At 35.4% G+C, this 18,720-nt stretch overlaps 2 protein-coding genes and 1 long non-coding RNA gene across 4 annotated transcripts; all 3 read right to left on the bottom strand.

Annotated features, from left to right (window-relative positions):
* Positions 1-58: 58 nt before the first annotated feature.
* LOC123864178 (ATP synthase membrane subunit K, mitochondrial-like) lies at positions 59-995 on the bottom strand. Its single transcript, XM_045904467.1, has 3 exons — positions 829-995; positions 612-699; positions 59-237 (listed from the first exon to the last, which is right to left on the bottom strand). The coding sequence occupies exons 2-3, from the start codon at positions 696-698 to the stop codon at positions 163-165; spliced, it is 162 nt and encodes a 53-aa protein (XP_045760423.1). The 5' UTR covers position 699; positions 829-995; the 3' UTR covers positions 59-162.
* Positions 996-1,598: 603 nt separating this feature from the next.
* Positions 1,599-2,840, bottom strand: LOC123864184. The gene is made up of 2 exons (XR_006795715.1): positions 2,486-2,840; positions 1,599-1,752 (listed from the first exon to the last, which is right to left on the bottom strand). It is a non-coding gene; the product is annotated as an uncharacterized LOC123864184 (long non-coding RNA).
* A 492-nt stretch (positions 2,841-3,332) lies between these two features.
* LOC123864168 (leucine-rich repeat-containing protein 40) lies at positions 3,333-13,599 on the bottom strand. 2 transcript variants are annotated; one of them, XM_045904453.1, is made up of 5 exons: positions 9,480-9,544; positions 7,125-7,406; positions 6,453-6,596; positions 5,913-6,080; positions 3,333-5,418 (listed from the first exon to the last, which is right to left on the bottom strand). In XM_045904453.1, exons 2-5 carry the CDS (start codon positions 7,186-7,188, stop codon positions 5,252-5,254), a joined length of 543 nt encoding a protein of 180 aa, XP_045760409.1. In that variant the 5' UTR covers positions 7,189-7,406; positions 9,480-9,544; the 3' UTR covers positions 3,333-5,251. The 2 variants fall into 2 exon arrangements, with proteins under 2 accessions (XP_045760409.1, XP_045760408.1); XM_045904452.1 differs by lacking the exons at positions 7,125-7,406; positions 9,480-9,544 and adding an exon at positions 13,228-13,599.
* Between the last annotated feature and the right edge of the window lie 5,121 nt (positions 13,600-18,720).

Raw genomic sequence — 18,720 nt, 5'->3', positions numbered from 1 at the left:
GATAGGAATTAGGATAGGATATAGAAGAAATATAAAAGATTCAATAGAAAAAGATAAGTGTTTGGAATTTCACATGATTTATTTATTCACACTAAATTATTAAACATTTCTCTTAAAGAATGAGCTTAAATAAAAATTGAGGCATAGCTAATATTTTTTGTTCTATTTTTTTGATTTCGGTTTCATTGCGAAGTATAACGCTATCAAGCCAAAGACAGCATATGTTGCCTTCGCTGACTGAAAAGAATAAATTATAAGGTTGGCTACAAAGTTTTATAAGTACACCATCATTGAAATATTAAAATTTAATAAGTATGTAGTTAATACCCTATATAATGAATTGTAGATATGTGGTGGCAGTATTATTATAGGTACTTGCCAAAACCCTTTTATATCTCATTTGGCAAACAGGATAAAGGAATAAAGCATATTATCAGATTATCTGCCCAACAGTACCAAACTGCTCTGATAGGTTTTATAGGGATATAGTTACTGGAATTACCCCAAAGATATGCAAGTTAACACTGCCCACCCTAAGAGAGTATTTTAAAGAATTAAAAAGAACGTAATATTTCGAGATTAATTGAGTTGTTCTGTAATTTAATACTTACATTGGCTCTGCCTTTATTTGTAGTACTGTTAAAGTATTTCGAAAGTCCTTTTAATTGGGATTCATCAACATTTTCTGCACCGGCCATTCTAAAATAATTTTAACAAAAAATTAGCAAAATAGATAATTAATTTACAGAATATTTTTTGTCACTGTATTTCTTCCTTGAACTATTTCAGGTAGCTTCCAAATTAATAAACAACAAAAGTAAAAAGTACCTGCTATTGAAATTATGTAATAACAACCTCCAAAAAATGTTGAAAGTGATTAGCACAGGTGATTAGTGAAAACCAGGAAAATGACAACTGATGACAGCAAGACGCAAGTAGCAACACTGCTCAGCACGCTAATGTTGCCAACTACTTTCCAAATACGCACTAACTAGGTACCTAAGTTGCGCTTATTTTGCTTTAAAAAAATCTCTTTTATGTTAAAAATTTCGGATAATAATTACCTACGGCTGTACCTGTTTAAAAGTTTGTTACTTATTACGAAAAATGACGTGAAAAATTAAAAAAATTAAATTGTGCATCCCTGGATTAACTAGTTAGGTGTATAAACGTATTTGACTGAATTTTTGCTTTATAGTTTCCTATTATTCTTTAAGAATAGATAGTTACCTTATTACCTATATGTAATCATCAAATACATATTTTGGTCCAAAAAATAACCCAAGGATATACGAAATTATTCACCGTCAGTTTTCATTTTGATGTGCAATAAAGACAAGCAGTAGCTAATAATGCTAATACCACGCTAAAATACAGCTTAAAAATGCACTAGATTGCGCATAAATTCTCTAGTCAAAAATCACAAATTGTCAAAAATGCACTCCAAACACAGCTGGCAACATTGCTACTCGTTAGGTACCTAAGTATTCATTTGACAGTTGACACTTCACGTGACAGATATAAATGCGTTCCGTTCCGTTACAAGCATGATATTATAATATATATTACTGATATTTTTCAGTTAAAAAAATCCAAAGTTTAAAATTTAAAAATGTTACTTATTGAAATGTAACTAGATGTAAATGAATTAAAAATTTGTCAGTTAGCGGTGGACGGCTTCTTCTTTCCGCTCTTGAAAAGTTTGTGGTAAATGTAATACAAAGCTAAACTTCCTAGAGTTACTTTTGAAACCTGGAAATAAGCAGAAACATCTTTTTAAACATTTTATAGTTCCTTTATATATTTTTATAAAACTTACCTCGCAACATTTTTGAAGGATTTGTCCCCAATGTTCTACTAATTAGTTAGGTACTTTTGCGCTAAATCTACAGGCTACTGCAGCGCCAACAGAGGGAACGCTATGAAGGTACTTTTAAAAAGTACAAAGTTTATCTACAGCTCGATTACAGTAAAACTAACAGTTAGTGTGACGTCATTGCAATCACCTCTGATTTGCCGACTCTCTTGCTCTTGGATTAGGCGCCATCTACACGGACAAGAGAATCGCAACGCCTCGTTGGGCCTTCCAATTGTGGCCTAACGTGGCGGTATCGCCGTGAGACTCGACGGTATCGTCTTGAGACTCAATGGTATCGCCGCGAGATGCGACGAATCCGTGACGTTATACCTACTCGTCGAGTCATTCGTCGTACCGCCGCGATAATATCGCCCTGTGGAGATTGGCCCATAAGAGATGTATTGAATTTGGTGACACGGCGAGATTATCGCTGCGATACCTACTCTCGCCCATGGGGATGGCGCCTTATGCAATGCATTGTTTCAACCAATCACAGCAATTGAGATTGTATCTAATAACGACAGCTGGTTACCTATTTTGGAAATATAGATAATAGGTAAACTTTAATCATCGGTTAAAAGTTTCATCAATATTAAATTCTTTTAGATATTTATTACGAATACTTACGTTAGCTCGTCCCCTATTTGTTTCGCTGTTGAAATACCGGCTTAAGCCTTTTAAATTCGGGTTATCTTCTACTCCGCCTGCCATCGTTTATGAACAAAATCAATCGTGGATTTAATAGCCAAAATTACCAACTCTTCAAATTCTTAAACTTTGATGAAAATACAGCAACATGATTCCCATGATTCATGAACAATTTTTTTTCTATTAGAATTGACATTAATCACCCTCATAATTTGCCAAAAGGTGTCCTTACTAAAAAAGTCCGCATAGCTTAGCAAATTTTTGAACACATTGAAACTTGTATTTTGGTATAGTCCGTACAAAATGACTTCTTACGCCATTTCAACTACTCATGCTCAAGGTCAGCTGTCATGCAATAAGTAGGTACCCTACGGGTGCCTACGGTTCAGGGTTCACCTAGGTTCACCTTTATAATGACTAAAATCGTACTTTGTTTATTGAAAACTATCTTATCCTTATCTAACTTCTATACAAATCATGCCCGCGTGGAATGGTGCCAAGATTACTGGCTGCATTTCCGCGCTTCACAGCCAGGCTGATCCGTTGCGCAAAAAATGAGCCAGTTCTTTTGTCACAAGACGAAAGCTTTTGACATGGCATACGACACAAAGTTAAAATGACGCGTGAGAAATCATTTTTACGCATTACGCATGATGCCACACAACGCCTGGGTTAGGTTTGTAAAATCCCGTGAAACTCTGATTTTTCCAGATTAAAAAGTAGGCTTTATCACTATTCACTCTCCATATAAAAATCACGTCGATCCTTTTCATCCTAATAGTTTTACAGGCACAAAGTAAACCCAATACTTAATGAAACTCAAAAATAAGCAATAAATGCCTTTATTAAAATATGAGTGGCGTTTCCTTTACAACATAAAAGTGCTATTTTATTTCATAATAATGTAACAGTCATTTTTACAATAGTATTTCTACAATACCTGGCATTTAAAATGTTGCAGATCTTCAAATCTATAGGTATCAATTGTTTAGTGGTGTAACCTATACGAAAATTAAAAACATTACATTAAAATTTTAAAATAAAATCATTTTTACATAAGTACATAATTTGAAATAAGTTATAAAGAAATAACTGAGCACCACCAAAATTACACCACAGTAAAATTTAATCTAAATAATATTTATTGTATAAAACTTTGCAATGTTACTTAGAATAAAATACTTATACTTAAAAAATAATTGCCCTCGTTTTTATTCACAACTTTACTGGGTTAGAATATTTTTGAAAAAGCTCTTTTAACCTAATTATCATTATGGACTAGTATTCATTAAAAAATGATCAACATAAAGTTAATCTTATTAATTTGACAAAAGTACTTCAAATGTAAACCTGCAAGTACCGACACGCCGAACAAGATAAACTAGGTGCCTTAAATGTAGGGTTGGAAAAAAACAGCGTTAATTTTTTTTTGTTTAAAAAAGATCAAAAACATGTTTAGAACTTTTTTCAAATTAAAAACATATTCAAAACACTTGTTTAAAAATTGTTTAATTAAATCAATGGCAACCCTGCGCAAATGTAACCTCACTAACCAATCCTTGCCGAGCGCGGTAATTCACAGAAATAATCTGGAAGGCAATGTAATCCCGAACGAAGTCTGGCGACAAACAAATTTGACTTCGGCGCGCTTATTAGCAATCCACCAAAATATCATGCCTCGTAGACCACTTTCCATTATGTACCATTAACTCCTACTTGCGGAAAGAAGTTAGTATTAGGGCTCTTTCAGTTACGTAATCCCATACAGATGACAGAGACGAAAATCTCAGTGGGCGTTAACCATTTTGAGTCAACCAATCACAAACAAAACTATGTTTTCGAATTGAATTTCGATTTTTGATAGCTTTTCGAATTGCATTTCGAATGTTTTTTCGAAAACATGTTTGTGATTGGTTGATTACTCAAAATAGTTAACGCCCACTGATATTTTTTACATCTATCATTTGTATGGCATTGCGTAACAGAGACAGCGCTATATTAACTTCTTTCCGCAGATATTAATTCACAATGTAAACTAAAAGCGACGCTTTCGGCGCGATAGATTTGTATGGCGAACTCTTGCTTGTTCAATGCGTAGTAAATGCGCATACACCTTTAATGTCAATGTTGCATAAAAAATCAATCACAATGTATAAAATTATATAAAAATACGAATAATGTTCATAGCATTTCTCTTATTATAATAATTAAGTACTATCCACACACTTGAGCTCCTGCTGTACTTTTGTGTCAATTCGGCTAACTAAATCAAACCTAGTGTCAATTTTTTAGAAAATGATTCATATCATCATTAGATTAGAAATATTGATAATTGAAACAGATTTTTGCTAATTTAAATAATTTTTTTAAGTTCATAATTAACTAATTGCAAAATAATTTTAAAAACATTTCAAAGATTACTTAGAAATTTTCTAAGTGAATAAGCTGATTCATAGCTCCATGGGTAAAACACCATCATAAAAAAATAATTATAAATTAATCGCTAGTTAGGAAGCCGAATAAAAATCTTTTGTAAAAGTAAAAAAATCATTCATATACGAATATCTCCCGAGACCCTAATCCCTGTTTTAATAAGCTTAATAAATCTTCTTTGCACAAGGCTAAATCACAGTTGAGTTAGGACCAGTCATTTTTACCCTTCCTGTAAAGGTCATATTGCACCAGTTCCTACGTTATATCTAAAGTATCTTGAATGTAAGTCTTGTACATAGGTAGTCATGTCTTCTATATTAAGAGATCCTCTTCCCAATCTTCTTTTTCTCTTTCAGAAATAGATATTGCAGGCCGCGTTATCTGTTTTAACTCTTCATGTGTCCGCGGAGGAATTGGGTTGTCACTTAAATCTACGTATTCAAGCGCTCGAGATCTTGCTAATCTGTCCACATCAACTTCTGCAATGAAAATAAGAACAAATGTTAGTTTTTCACTCTGCATCTTATTATTTTCTCGTAGTCTAAGAAAAGTTTCCATTTATCACTGTGTCTTAGGATAGTGATGTGGATAGGTTTGCAGATACTTTGGCATAGAATTACACTAACAGTAGGTACAATTGCAAGTCTCAAGTTTAAGGACTATTATTAGATATCTAAATTTTAGTAATAATAATAACCAGGACTGATGTCTTAAATACCTCTCTGAGGTACAGAGGAATCCAAGGTCAAATTCAGAATTTTTCTTTCACCCAACTCCTTAGTTACTGACTTGGGTCAACATTTTTTATCTAGCTAGAAAACAATTTAAAGCACTGTCAGTGTCAGAATCACTCGTCCTTCAAATGTTAGGTTGTTGTGAATTTTCTCTAAGTTTTTATTAAGGAATAGAAATATATGAGAGCTTGCTATTGAAATATTACCTTTATAGTTAAAATAATTAATAATTCAAGTACCAATGATTTGATTGTGGTGTGCCAGCAGAGTGTGCAAACTTGGGCACTGGCAGGCAATGTGCGGGAGGGCCACAAATGTGTTGTGCGAAATGTCCAGCCGCTGAAGGCATGCTAGTGTACTTATCTCATCTGGCAGCTTAGCCATTTGATTGTTTGACAGATTTAGGTCTGGAACAAAAGAAAATGTTTTTGAAATAAAAAAAATTCAGCAGCGACTGCAGACTTGAGAGTATGGCCATTGAGAACTGCATATGTGACACAATTTGCCCAGTGTTTTAGTTCAAGTTAGGTTTTTCAATGATTTCATTGTCAGTTTGTGGCAGCATTCTATGGGCTGCTTAGTGTGCCATTTACGGTTTGAGCAAGAAGATACTTGTTTACCTTTTATATCAGTTAAGGAAAAATAGGTTACATATTTGTCCTTTTAATACCTTTTCACAGGTTAATTGCTCAAATTTTTTGACTAAAGATACAATCCTGGCATACTGAAGGTAGCATATTATGTTAAGTTAAAAGTTGAAAGATCTGAGAATGTCTTACCTGTAATTAAACTAAACTTAACAGTGAACTTTGGTGGAATCTTTGTGATCACATTTCCGCTAAGATCACAGCTCTTGAGCTCTGTGTGCCGCATGAGGTGGTATACTGCATCAGGAACTTGCATTAGTTGACACTCTGACAGATCTGAAACAAAAATAATAACATTTTTAGCATATTTAAGAGGGCTTTGAAGATTTTGCCCTGCCTATAAGTAGTATGCAATTTTTTTTGCAAAAGAGTGGCCACATTCAATACCTGTATTAATCAATAGCTGGTAACAACACAGACAGTAATTATATGAAACAAAATATTCCAGTGTCACGTTTCCAAGATATGAGCTATCAAAGTTGTACTGGTGGTGTCATGCAGTCAAGCTAAGTAAGAATATTTTGTCAGTTGCTAGGTTTCAATTTCAGTCATCCCTGCAATTCTAGTATGTGCGTACATCAATAATAAGCTATAAGTTTGAAACATTTTGTGCATGTATCTCGATTTCCCTTTTATACTTAATACTAACCCGATAAAGAACTCGGATCACAGACGTTAAAAAGCATTGTACTTTAGACTGAGTATTGTAATGGTACCTACATTAGAACTTAGATAGTAGTAGTACCTATAAGTATAACTAGGTATGGTATTTTAAAATGAGGTCATAGCAGATGGGCAGATTACCTAACTCTTGAGTTTCCTGAGCGTTTTCACATCTCAATATCACACGCGTAACAGCCAAAGCCATTGTCTCGATTGCACTAGTTATTATTCTTCAGCACAAAATATCACTATATATAAGAAAGTGTATTGTAACAAACAACGTCTTTAAAATATTACATAGAATGTTCGACTGGGTATTTTGAACGCCTAGTTCTACTATTTCATCGAGTTCACTCCGAAACGAATCTATTTATAAATTAATGTTATAAAGTTTGCGCGGACTGCGAAGTACGAACTGCTAAACTAAAAATAAATTATTCCTATTTTTTAACCTACTTATGCAGGTAAATTTAAAGTTTAACTAAATTTTTGTTTAAATTATTTGTTCATTTTCTTTGAAAGAGTGTAGAAAAATGAAAATATTTCTTAGTTATATTTTTATTTACACAAGAGTTTGACATATTATTTTGTTTTGGAAATGTCATATGACAGTGACAATGACATTTACAAAATGACAGTAAATATTACGTTCAAAAATCAAATTCTGAGTTTATTACATTATTAAATTAACCCCCGACCCAAAAAGAGGGGTGTTATAAGTTTGACGTGTGTATCTGTGTGTCTGTGTATCTGTGTATCTGTCTGTGGCATCGTAGCACCTAAACGAATGAACCGATTTTAATTTACTTTTTATTTGTTTGAAAGGTGGCTTGATCGAGAGTGTTGTTAGCTATAATCCAAAAAAAATGGTTCAGCCGTTTAAGAGTTATCAGCTCTTTTCTAGTTTTCTTGTAGAAAAGAAGGTTAGATAACCCTTAGGTTCATAATATTCAAGTGTCAATTGCCAAATGTCAAGCTGTCAAGATGGACGTTGCCTAGATATACATAATTATTTATTTGAAAATGATGTTTTGGAAAACTCAGATACTTTGGATAGTAGGCGCGGAATAGTCCAAGAAAATCGGTTCAGCCGTTTGAAAGTTATGAATGAGCTCTTTTCTAGTTACTGTATGTAACCTTCACTGGTCGGGGGTGTTGAAAATTTTTAATTTACACTTGTATCTATACGTATCTACCCACATTTACCACATTTAAGTAGTTTGAATAATTAATGTCAAATCTAGTTATTTAAATTTTGGTCACAGTTCGTAACTGCATACCTATCGAAACAAGGAAGCAGATTACCGAACAGTGACCTCAAATCGCCAGTTTGGCTGTATATGGAATAAATTGTTTCACTAAGGCCAACGTGTTTGTAGCCGAGTTCACTTTATGATAGCAACTCATTAAATAATAATTTGTATACTTCTTTTATGATATAGTTTTAATAACATCGTTTTTTCCATTGGCTCCATCGTTCCACAATGTAGCCAACAACAACGACAGAGGCGTGCAGGTCATAGTGGCACAAAAGCACTGCTTACCTTAATTTAAATAGCTCAATGCTCATCTTTTCAGAGATGACGTGCCAACTGCCAGTAATTACGAACCTAAGTAATGCATACCTTAGCAGTGCAACTTTGTGCAGGCCACTGCTAGGGCTTACTCATTGGCCTCCATATTCAAACCAAGCTACTTATATTTTGGCCTAAGATTTAAACGTTGAACCCTTAATAAAAGGCGAAAGGCGATTTAAGAAAATTTTATTTAACTTTTCCTTTGTCACTAAGTTAGACTCGTCTCGTGAATCGTAATGTAGACTTGCCTACTTCAAATCGAACACGCGCTCAGTATGACATTCTACGCGTCATCGCTGCTGTCGAGACTCGAGTTCTGTGTCATGTTTTTTTCAATAGTGTACATATTCGTATGTAGCACGCAATAAATCCATGTGACTGCGCACGCGCTCCTTCCGCGTGTTAGCACATTCATTGTGCTCCAGTGTCTTCCGGGAGTCGATATGGATGTAACGTGGAATGAGGAAAATCTAAAAAAACGTCTAAGATTCCACTTAATGAATGTAGTAGTGCGTACCAATCAACATACCTGACTATAATAAATTTAATATTATGTAGTTACTTAAAAATATAATTTAGTAGTTAAGTAGGGAAGTAGGTATTTTGTGTGTAATTATTAAGTAGGCATACATCCGAATGTGTGTCTGTACTTCTTAATCCATCAACTAAGTACTAACTACAACGTTTGACACCAAGCTACAAAAGCTTAAGTTAAAATAGTTAGACCGTATTTAAGTCTGATAAAATTATTATTATTAAAGTCTAAAATTAGAATGAATAGTTATGTAAATTTTCAATGTTAACTTTTAATTATTCCAATTTTCCCAATCTATTGAACATTTTAAATTAAGTAAGTAGGTAGGTACTAGATCTCTTTCATACACACATGCAATCGAAGTCAAGGATTAAATTCAGATACTTAAGTAAAATCTGTGAGTAAAATTAATCTAGCACACGCGAGCGAAATCGAGTCGCGTATCGGTGGCGAACGCGTATGGAAACTGCGCAGATGTGGCAGACGTACCAGCCCTTCTCCTAATCACGTACTAATATTAGGCATTACGATGCTTTGCACTCTACATCGCTGCCAAGTGGGCTTTTTATTGAGTACAATTGTACGTTACATAGGTAGGTATTCCTTCCTATTCATATCAAAGTACCTACCTACCTATACGTAATACGTAGGTAAACCGTAAATAATACCAGTTTATCTTACAGTAGATATATATCTACATACGTACCGTTTCTATTAGTGATCTGTTATCTTACATCGATCATTCGATCCAATGCATGTTAATTATATGTATAGGTAGGTGCGTTATTGTTATTTGTTTATTCATCGTTTGATAACAATTTATTATCAAAGCCGATGATAAGGTTGCTCGTTGAATCATCAAACTGTTAGGTAAGGAAAATCGCAGAAATAACCGTAGTTAAGTATATGGGAAACAGGTCAAGCCTTTTAAAACAGATGGATCTATTTTAAGGCGTCACTCAGAAAAAAGCAGGTAGGTATAATTTGAAATATTAACTAGGTAACTGAAATGTCCTCTTAAAACATACACGAGGGACACAAGTCACAACGAGTAGAAGTTACCGAGAGATTTAATCGAAAATGACTAACTAATTCGTTGCATAATAAATTATTTAAGATCTAAACACCAAAGGCACTGAAGGGTGGTATTCAAATCGTTGAGCCTCGGACGGAGACTGAAAAAAAACCGTCAAAACACCCTTATTTAAACAAATTCTACCAAGATGGTCTCCTTGCAACAGATCGCATGACATCTAATGAGTCAGATATCGATTTTATTAAACTGCCTCCAATAAGTTATCTAATAATCTTATATTATTTCTGAAAACTCAAATCAATTTAAAAAAATAACCTAACGACGCCAAACTTGCGCTGATAACATTTTCAGTTCAAACTGAAAAATGCGAGAGACGGGTGTGCGGGTCGTGCGGCGATTTCCCTTTAGATGCGAACCGTAATGTGCAATTAGCATTAATTGATGACGGATGACATATACCCATTTGCTCACCGAGAATGATTTTGCGTCACTATAAAAATATCAACAACACTTGCAATGTAGTTGCAACATTTTGCTGTTACTTAGTGTCTTAGTAAACCTACTTCACGTTTACATCACATCACCAGTAATAAATTCAAGAAATTGCTTTTAGAACAGCAATAAGATTAATTATTGCCACATTTTTACTGCTCTATTGAGAAAACAAGGCTACAGTCATGCAGCAGTATGACTATTTCCGATAACATTACCAGGTAGAGTTAAAGGTCTAAAGAGTTCTGTTGTTTACGTTTTGTCATCTGTTAATCTATCGATCTCTAAACGTAGACGCGCACATTGGCCTCATTCGCTAACGTCCGTTAAAAAAGCTCTAAAAAAGCGTTAAAAATAGAACAAATGCATTCCCAAGTATATCTGTTCACACGTCAACGCTTTTTTAACGTGCACTTAATATTTTCAACGCAACGCCGGGTTTTAATGCAACGCTTTTTTAACGTGCGAACTAGGACTCCTGGTGAGTTGCAGTGCGACGGTCAATCTGCCATTAGGTATTTGAAGTAAGTATTCCTCTAAATAAACTTTTACTATTACTTTTGAATCGTTAAATGCTTATGCCGAATGCCTATTAGACCTACCGAGAAGAGCCAGCAAGAAACTCGTCGGTTGCTTTATCAAAGACTCGATTTAAAAAATAATGATATGCCATCATGTATCTAGTTATCTACCTATAAAATTATAAGTCCATGCCTATAAAGTTATTTCAGCCCCGTGCATTGCTGGCTTAATTTTTTTTAAAAATATTATTGGTCTTCTAAATACGTCTCCGTTTTAGAGGATAGGCACCCTTAGGTAGGTAACATATCGGTAGTACATCCATAATGCATTCGGTTAATCTAGTTTATACCGATTAGCATAGAGATAGTGGGTCAAGGCCGTTCACGATCAGTTCATTGACAAATATTATCTATACCTACATACCTAATTAATATTAAATTGGCCTTACTACCCACGATTAATCTATATCCAAACATTTGTGACGATGATTACGACGCAGCGCAGGGGTTAAAGTGTCCGCCTTACAACCGAAAGGTAAGCGATTCGATTTTTGAATGGATTAATTTTTATAAATACCTACTTAGTATTTAAAAGCGGTTCTTCTTATTATTGAAAAAATACAATGTTGCCGCTGCCTTCTTTGCAGGAGTGATGTCTACAAAGAAAGCGGCGGAACGTGAGGGAAATTAGCTCATGAAAAGGGAAAATGAAAAAAAAAACATTGAATTTGTGGTTAGGTACATAACAATAAAATGTTATTTCTTGTGCGATGGTACGGAACCCTTCATGTGCGAGTCCGACTCACACTTGATCGGTTTTTTAAAATATCCAACTCAATATAAACAACGCAATTTGGGAATTGATAAGATAAGTAAGTACTTAGGCATTTTAGAACAGTACAGAATCGCCAAGTAGGTGAATGGTGCGATTAGTTAGACTCAAACCTTTTGTTATTTGTACGACAAAAAAATATAGTCTAATGAACTTGTTTCTTAGCCTAGATTTGTGTTGTTTCTACTTTGAAATGAGGTACTCTTTGTGATAACTGATAGCGATTAGGAAGGTTTGTACTTTAGATTTAGAATGCACTATATTGCAGCTATATAGAGAGGCATATTCGCCCAGCGAATAATCTCTTAAAATAAAGATTTAAAAAAAAAGGTTTATACTATAATAGGTCCTAGGTAATACTAAGTAGTACCTAAGTGCATGCAGGCGGCAGCCCGAGCAGCGCGCAGTCTCAACCGCGCCGCGTGCCGAGCAGAGTCCCTTTAAAAAAGGACTTCAGATGGGCTCGCAACTAGTCGGGTTTACTTCGATTAACCACGTGTGTACAGTTGGTATTAGTTATAATATTTATAAGTGTACTTATCTATATTATCTTTCTTTATTCGTAAGTAATCGCTTGCATCTCGGGGATGGATATAGACTATTTTTTATCCCGGAAAATCAGAGTTCTCACGGGATTTCAAATTTTTTTCAACTTAGGTACTAACGGTACCTATCTATTAGGTAGGTACTTAGCCTCCGCGTGCCTCCGCTGGCCGTCCGTCCGTCCGTCTGTCAGCGGGCTGTATCTCCTGAACCGTAATAAGTAGATAGAGAGTTGATCACAGAATATATGTTTGTAATAGAAACTTTTTATTGCTGTTATTTAACAACAAATAATAAAAATATCAAAATCACCGCCATGGAATAAAAACAAAAAGTATCATTTCATATACGGTGATACGGAATCAATCATTCGTGTGCGAGTGCACCTCGCACTTGACCACATTTTAAAGACCACATTTTTTTATTCCGACGTCTCTATATTTTGTGGCACTATTGTTTAGAAATGGCTGGGCCAATTTTAATGCGGTTTGTCGACTACCAGTGTAGTAAGTTTATTAATTCATGTACCTAGGTATTGTAAGTACGTTTGAGACACTGATCTAGGTAATAGATATACCTACGCGTGCCTATGTTCTTAAGTATCTACCTAGGTACTTTTTTAACAAAACGTCGGCCAAGGGTGCGCGAGATTATTGTACTCTACCAATTTTGTGTATGCACAATAATCAAACAAATGCAACAACTGACCTAATTGACTATTTTCTTGTGCATCCTCGCACCTGCTAACGACCCTGATGATGGCCCGGCCGGCCAACCGCGCGCAGATCATCATCGCTGGTGCCCTCGGATCCCCTTCCTCCGCCTCAGCAGGCATCCTGGTACCGTCATAGTCCGTAGGGGGCCTCATCACTGCACTTGAAAATTGAACACTGCACTCCTCAGTTCAGCAATCACTAGCTAAGTTAACACGACAGTCCGACGAGATTCAATCCAATAAGGCACAGTTAGGTTTTTTGATTTATTTACGTTTTTTATTTTGTTATTGTTTTTCACGCCGTTCCGAAACGCAAAAGCGCCTGGGTGAACGGCAAGACTTGCAAATTCGAGCGCGGCGTTTCCACCGAGCCTTTATATCATCGCTGAAACAAAGAAGCATGGCGTGTGATAGAGAGGGCAACAACAACAAAGTACAGTCGTCCCGCTCGCACCGTCTACGCAGTTGACGCACGTTCGCTTTCCTCGCGGAAGTCTTTAGGAAAATGTTTGGGTGACAGGAATCGTAAATTGTATAGTTAGTAGCTACGGTGTAGGTTACCCACCGACGAAGTTAAACATACCTACTTTAAGAACCTAGGTACTTTCTCCATTTAAGAAAACGTCTCTTGTTTTCAGATGGAATTTATTTTTAACTAGCTGACGCCCGCGACTTCGTCCGCTTGGATTTAGGTTTTCGAAATTCCGTGGGAACTCTTTGGTTTTCCGGGATAAAACGTAGCCTATGTGCTAATCCAGGATATTTATCTATCTTCATTCCGAGTTTCAGCCAAATCCGTCCAGTAGTTTTTGCGTGAAGGAGTAACAAACATACACACACACACACACACACACACACACACACACACACACACACACACATACAAACTTTCGCCTTTATAATATTAGTGTGACTAGATGACGCCCGCGACTATGTCCGCGTGGATTTAGGTTTTTAAAAAATCCCATAGGAACTCTTTGCTTTTCCGGGATAGAAAGGTGCTTATATCAATTTCCGGAACGTAAGTTACCTCTTTACCAAATCCATACAAATCGGTTAAACGGATGGGCCTTTAATTCTTTGATTTTCCGGGATAAAAAGTAACTTATGTCCTTCCCCGGGATGTAAGCTAACTCTGTACCTTTCATCAAAATCGGTTAAACTGTTGGGCCGCGCCGTGAAAAAATAGCAGATAGACAGACAGACACACTTTCGCATTTATAATATTAGTATGGATTTAATACTAATTATTGTGATCGCAAAACTATGTTATAGTATAGTGTGATCGTCGCCTTTGTAATCGTTGATTAAATGTATGATTGTATGCGAGTTGAATGTGAAAGGATGGGTGGGATGGTCCAATGATTTTCCAGCCTAATTCGCCGTATGTCATCATGTGGATCCGTATTACGTACCTACTTAAAAAAAGCGTATATATTATTATTTATTTTAAGTTGTGTACAAATTCTCGAATTGCGTTGCAGAATATGTAGTTAGTGTAGTAATTTAAAAGTGACTTTCGATTATAAACGACTAGATGATGTCCGTGACTTCGCCTGCGTGGATTTTAAGTTACGTAGGTTTGGACATCGATTTTCCGGCATAAAAAGTTGGTGCCTACCCTATTTAGTACCTATACAGGATATACAAGTTATCTCAGTATCAAATATACTAATAATGTCTGCGACTTCGTCAACATATGGAATAATCATGGAATTAGATTTTTAAAAATCCCGTGAGAACTCTTCGATTTTCCGGGACACAAAGAAGCCTAAATTAAAATCGGTTCATTAATTTAGGAGCTATGATGCCACAGACAGATACACAGATAGACACGTCAAACTTATAACACCCTTATTTTTGGGTCGGGGGTTAAAAATGTATTTAGAAGATAATGTTGCATGGAAACGCGCTTTCCTTTGTTAATTGCCATTCCTCCTAATCACAAGATGTGAGCACGTTATATTTTATTTGCGTCAGGCGGAACAGTCTGACGCGGAGCAGCGTCCGTTCAACGCACTGTTTTCATGTCTTGGCCAAAGAGAGACGCAGATTTTCAACTTTGGCAACCTTGAACGCGTGCCAACACTGTTATATTCCCGAGTCCCGTGCAACTATTAAAATATAAATCTATTTATTTTGATTCAAATAAACAAGGAAGCGAAACACGGATACGAGCGCCGCTAGCATTAAATTTTCCGTAGGAAAGTCCTCCAGATTTTTAAATCTAACGGTCCAGATACCTTACCTACTATTAACGGTCTATTTAAAAATTTATTTCCAAAAAACTTTATAGTTAGTACATTTTTACTTTATTAGTTCTTTTATTTAGGTCGTTAAGAACTCTGTCTGGTAAAATTTAAAAGTACCTAAACTATTTACCTAGGTAGGTACTTATGTACCTAATCTAAACTCGGAAGTGGAGTAGGTACCTAGTTCTCGTAGATCACTAGTTGCCTAGATCCTTACTTGAAATACAATCGCAAGGGAAGCTCATTATAATCAGTTTATGGTCCGGTAGTATTTTTCTGCTTGTGGCCTTAAGTCAGCTGGATAAATTTCTATAGGTAGAGGTGCCTTTTCAATAAATTGATTCCAAATATGGAGGCAGTATCTAATGTTGCATTCCCTATATATCCTATAATAAATATCTTTAGCTGTATTTAAGTAAAATATGACAAAAAGTAAAGAGTATCGATCTATTTATCTAGATGTTTTTAAAAGGGCTTACAAGGGCGAAGGTAAGGTTGAAGAAGGGAATACCTAGTAGTAATGTGATTGGTAAGCATTTATGGTAAGGACAAGCTTTTCGCTTACATGTGGATGGGCGGGAATGGAAATATTTAATAAATAAATATTCTTTTATTTAGGATCATACTTATTTAGTCGTGTTTAGCAGTAGGTATAATTACCTTCATACTTCATTGGAAGGTTGGCCTATCAAGCCTAGAAGCCCGTATCTTTGTATAATATGAATATTATTGTAAATTGAACAATTGAAAAGAGCAACCGCCGAGTTTCTTGCTGGTTCTTCTCGGTAGGAACGGCATTCCGAACCAGTGGTAAATTATTATTTGACGATTCAAAAGCACTTGTAAAAGTTTATTTGAATAAAAATCTATTCTATTCTATTCTATTCTATGATGATTGATGAGGAATTTCGTGGGTATTTATACCGTAAATTCACACAATTTTTGTCTATTATTTCATAGTATCTATATAATTTTTAACTGCACTTAATATCCTGCACAACTTGATTGCGCATACTTAGTTAGATTACTCAAAGCTGATTTTAATTATTTTAATAACCTTGTGTATCTAAGTAGGTAGGTATGTATACGAAAGTGGCTTCCTTCTCTCACGACCTAGTTCGAGTTGAGCGTTGTGTATGTTGAGAGCATAAATAAATTTAACGTTGCGGTGATATCATTTTGTCACAACTCAAACCCATGCAGCGTGATCACGAGTCACCTAGGTGCTACTACCTAGCCGTCAAAAAAAAATCCGCATTGAATCAAAATCATTTAAGTAGTTACCAATCATATTGTTATCAATAGAAGAGTAGAATTTTTTTACAAGTGAACTTTAACAAAGTATATTATTGAATGTTAAAATGCATCTATCACTAGTTCCAATTGCCTTTCCAGCATTGAACAGCTGATGACTAAGTATGATATCCGCGACTCAAAGACATCTAGTTAATATATTATAATCGCGATTTCATCCAAGTGGATTTTTTTTTAAATCTCTTGGGAACTCTTTAATTTTCCGGGATAAAAGAGAGTTTTATCCCAGAAAATTAAAATAAGTGTCTTTGTTAGTTGGTTTGTGACTCCAGTTTCACAAACCAACAAACAAAGACTCACTTTCGCGTTTATACCTACATAGGTTATTACATTAACAGGATTTAAGTAGGTAGGTGCTTATAAAACTGTTAGTCATCTCTGGAGTGGATTGAAATCTGAAATCTGGGCTAAAATTAATTATATAGATATTTTTAACCGATCTTTGGTTCATTTGGACACACAGAATTAGAAATGCGCCTATTGGACCACATAAAGCCGCAACATAGACCTTAGCTGGCCTAAGCTATTTAGCTGGCCGTTGGTTTTCACCTAAAACTTTCAGCTTGTCGAGTAAACTCCGCCCTCTGGTCCGGCCGTTCTTTGTTTTGTTTTTGGTCATATATTTTACTAGGTCTACTCAGTCCTTAGCTTTTGTTCGGCATTTTTAAAAACTTGCCCCACAATACCTGATGCATGAAAAAATGTTTGTAAATTAGCTAAAGAGTTTTTTTGTAATAGTTAGTGGCATAGTTGCGCTGGTAACTATGACCGCGCGTTGTTTTGAAAGTGACGCACCAAATTTTCCGCCGCGAATCACGCCCCGACCGCTGACACTTCGCAGAAGTTTTTCATCGCAAACGCTGAGGTCGATCCTTTGTGCTATTTCAGGAAAACTTGGGAAACAGCCAAATTTCTCTCCAAATGGACATTCGACGCAGTTCAATATGCGCGAGGGGGTCTTTGATCTGAAGCTGAAATGTGGGAAAATTGATTTTATCCCGCTCGAAATAAGAGCTATTGAATCTAATCTGTGTGAATTGTTACGCTGATACAGATCTCCGCATTTTCTTTGTTTAGATAATATCCAGATGAGATAATTAGCGACGTTTTAAGTAGATACAGTACTTACCTAGGTATCGAATGTACCTACCTACTAGGTAGGTATTTGTTTCCAATTTGTAAGAATTGTACGTGGCTACCTAAGAAATATATTTAAGTACACCAGTCAGGTATTAATTTTTCATACTTAAGTATCGCTACCGTTAGTAGAATAAATAACTGTAAGAACGGTGTTAAAACAATAACTGTAAGAAAGGTATGGTTAAAACATTAAGTGTAAGAACGGTGTTGTTAAAAAAATAACTATAACAACGGTGTTGTTTGACTCCGTTCTTACAGTTATTCACTATTAAGTTTTTTTCATAAATTCAGTAATTTATTATGAAAAGCGTCCATCGCTTAAGGAGACTTTTGAATTCAGCATCCAAAACATTTTTAGATTTAAAGGAATTACCTAAACAACACGTGCATGTTATTAACGTAACATTAATAGCGCATTTCCGCCATATTGGTGCCGTGTGCGGCCTTGCAGCTAAATACAATATTTCTATGGAGTCATAAACAGCTGTACACTTATGCTCGTTTCACTAATCCTCCTAACAAATACTGTTTAGGTGCCTACATCACTACACATTATATAAATGCGAAAGTGTAGTGTTTGTTTGTTCATTGGTTTGTCATTCAATCACGTCGCAATAGAGCAACAGATCGGCGTGATTTTTTGCTGATGCGTTAACTCAGTGTCTAACACTGAATGATAGCCACCGAGCTCATTTGACATTTATTTTTAATCCATAGAAGGTTTTCTACAAAAAAAATATTTTAATATCACTTAGTGAAACAGCAATGTAATCACCAACC

Source organism: Maniola jurtina, chromosome 4 (assembly GCF_905333055.1).
Source record: "Maniola jurtina chromosome 4, ilManJurt1.1, whole genome shotgun sequence".
NCBI lineage: Eukaryota > Metazoa > Arthropoda > Insecta > Lepidoptera > Nymphalidae > Maniola > Maniola jurtina.
Note: the sequence above shows the minus strand (reverse complement) of the source record. Positions and strands in the feature narration are given on the sequence as shown.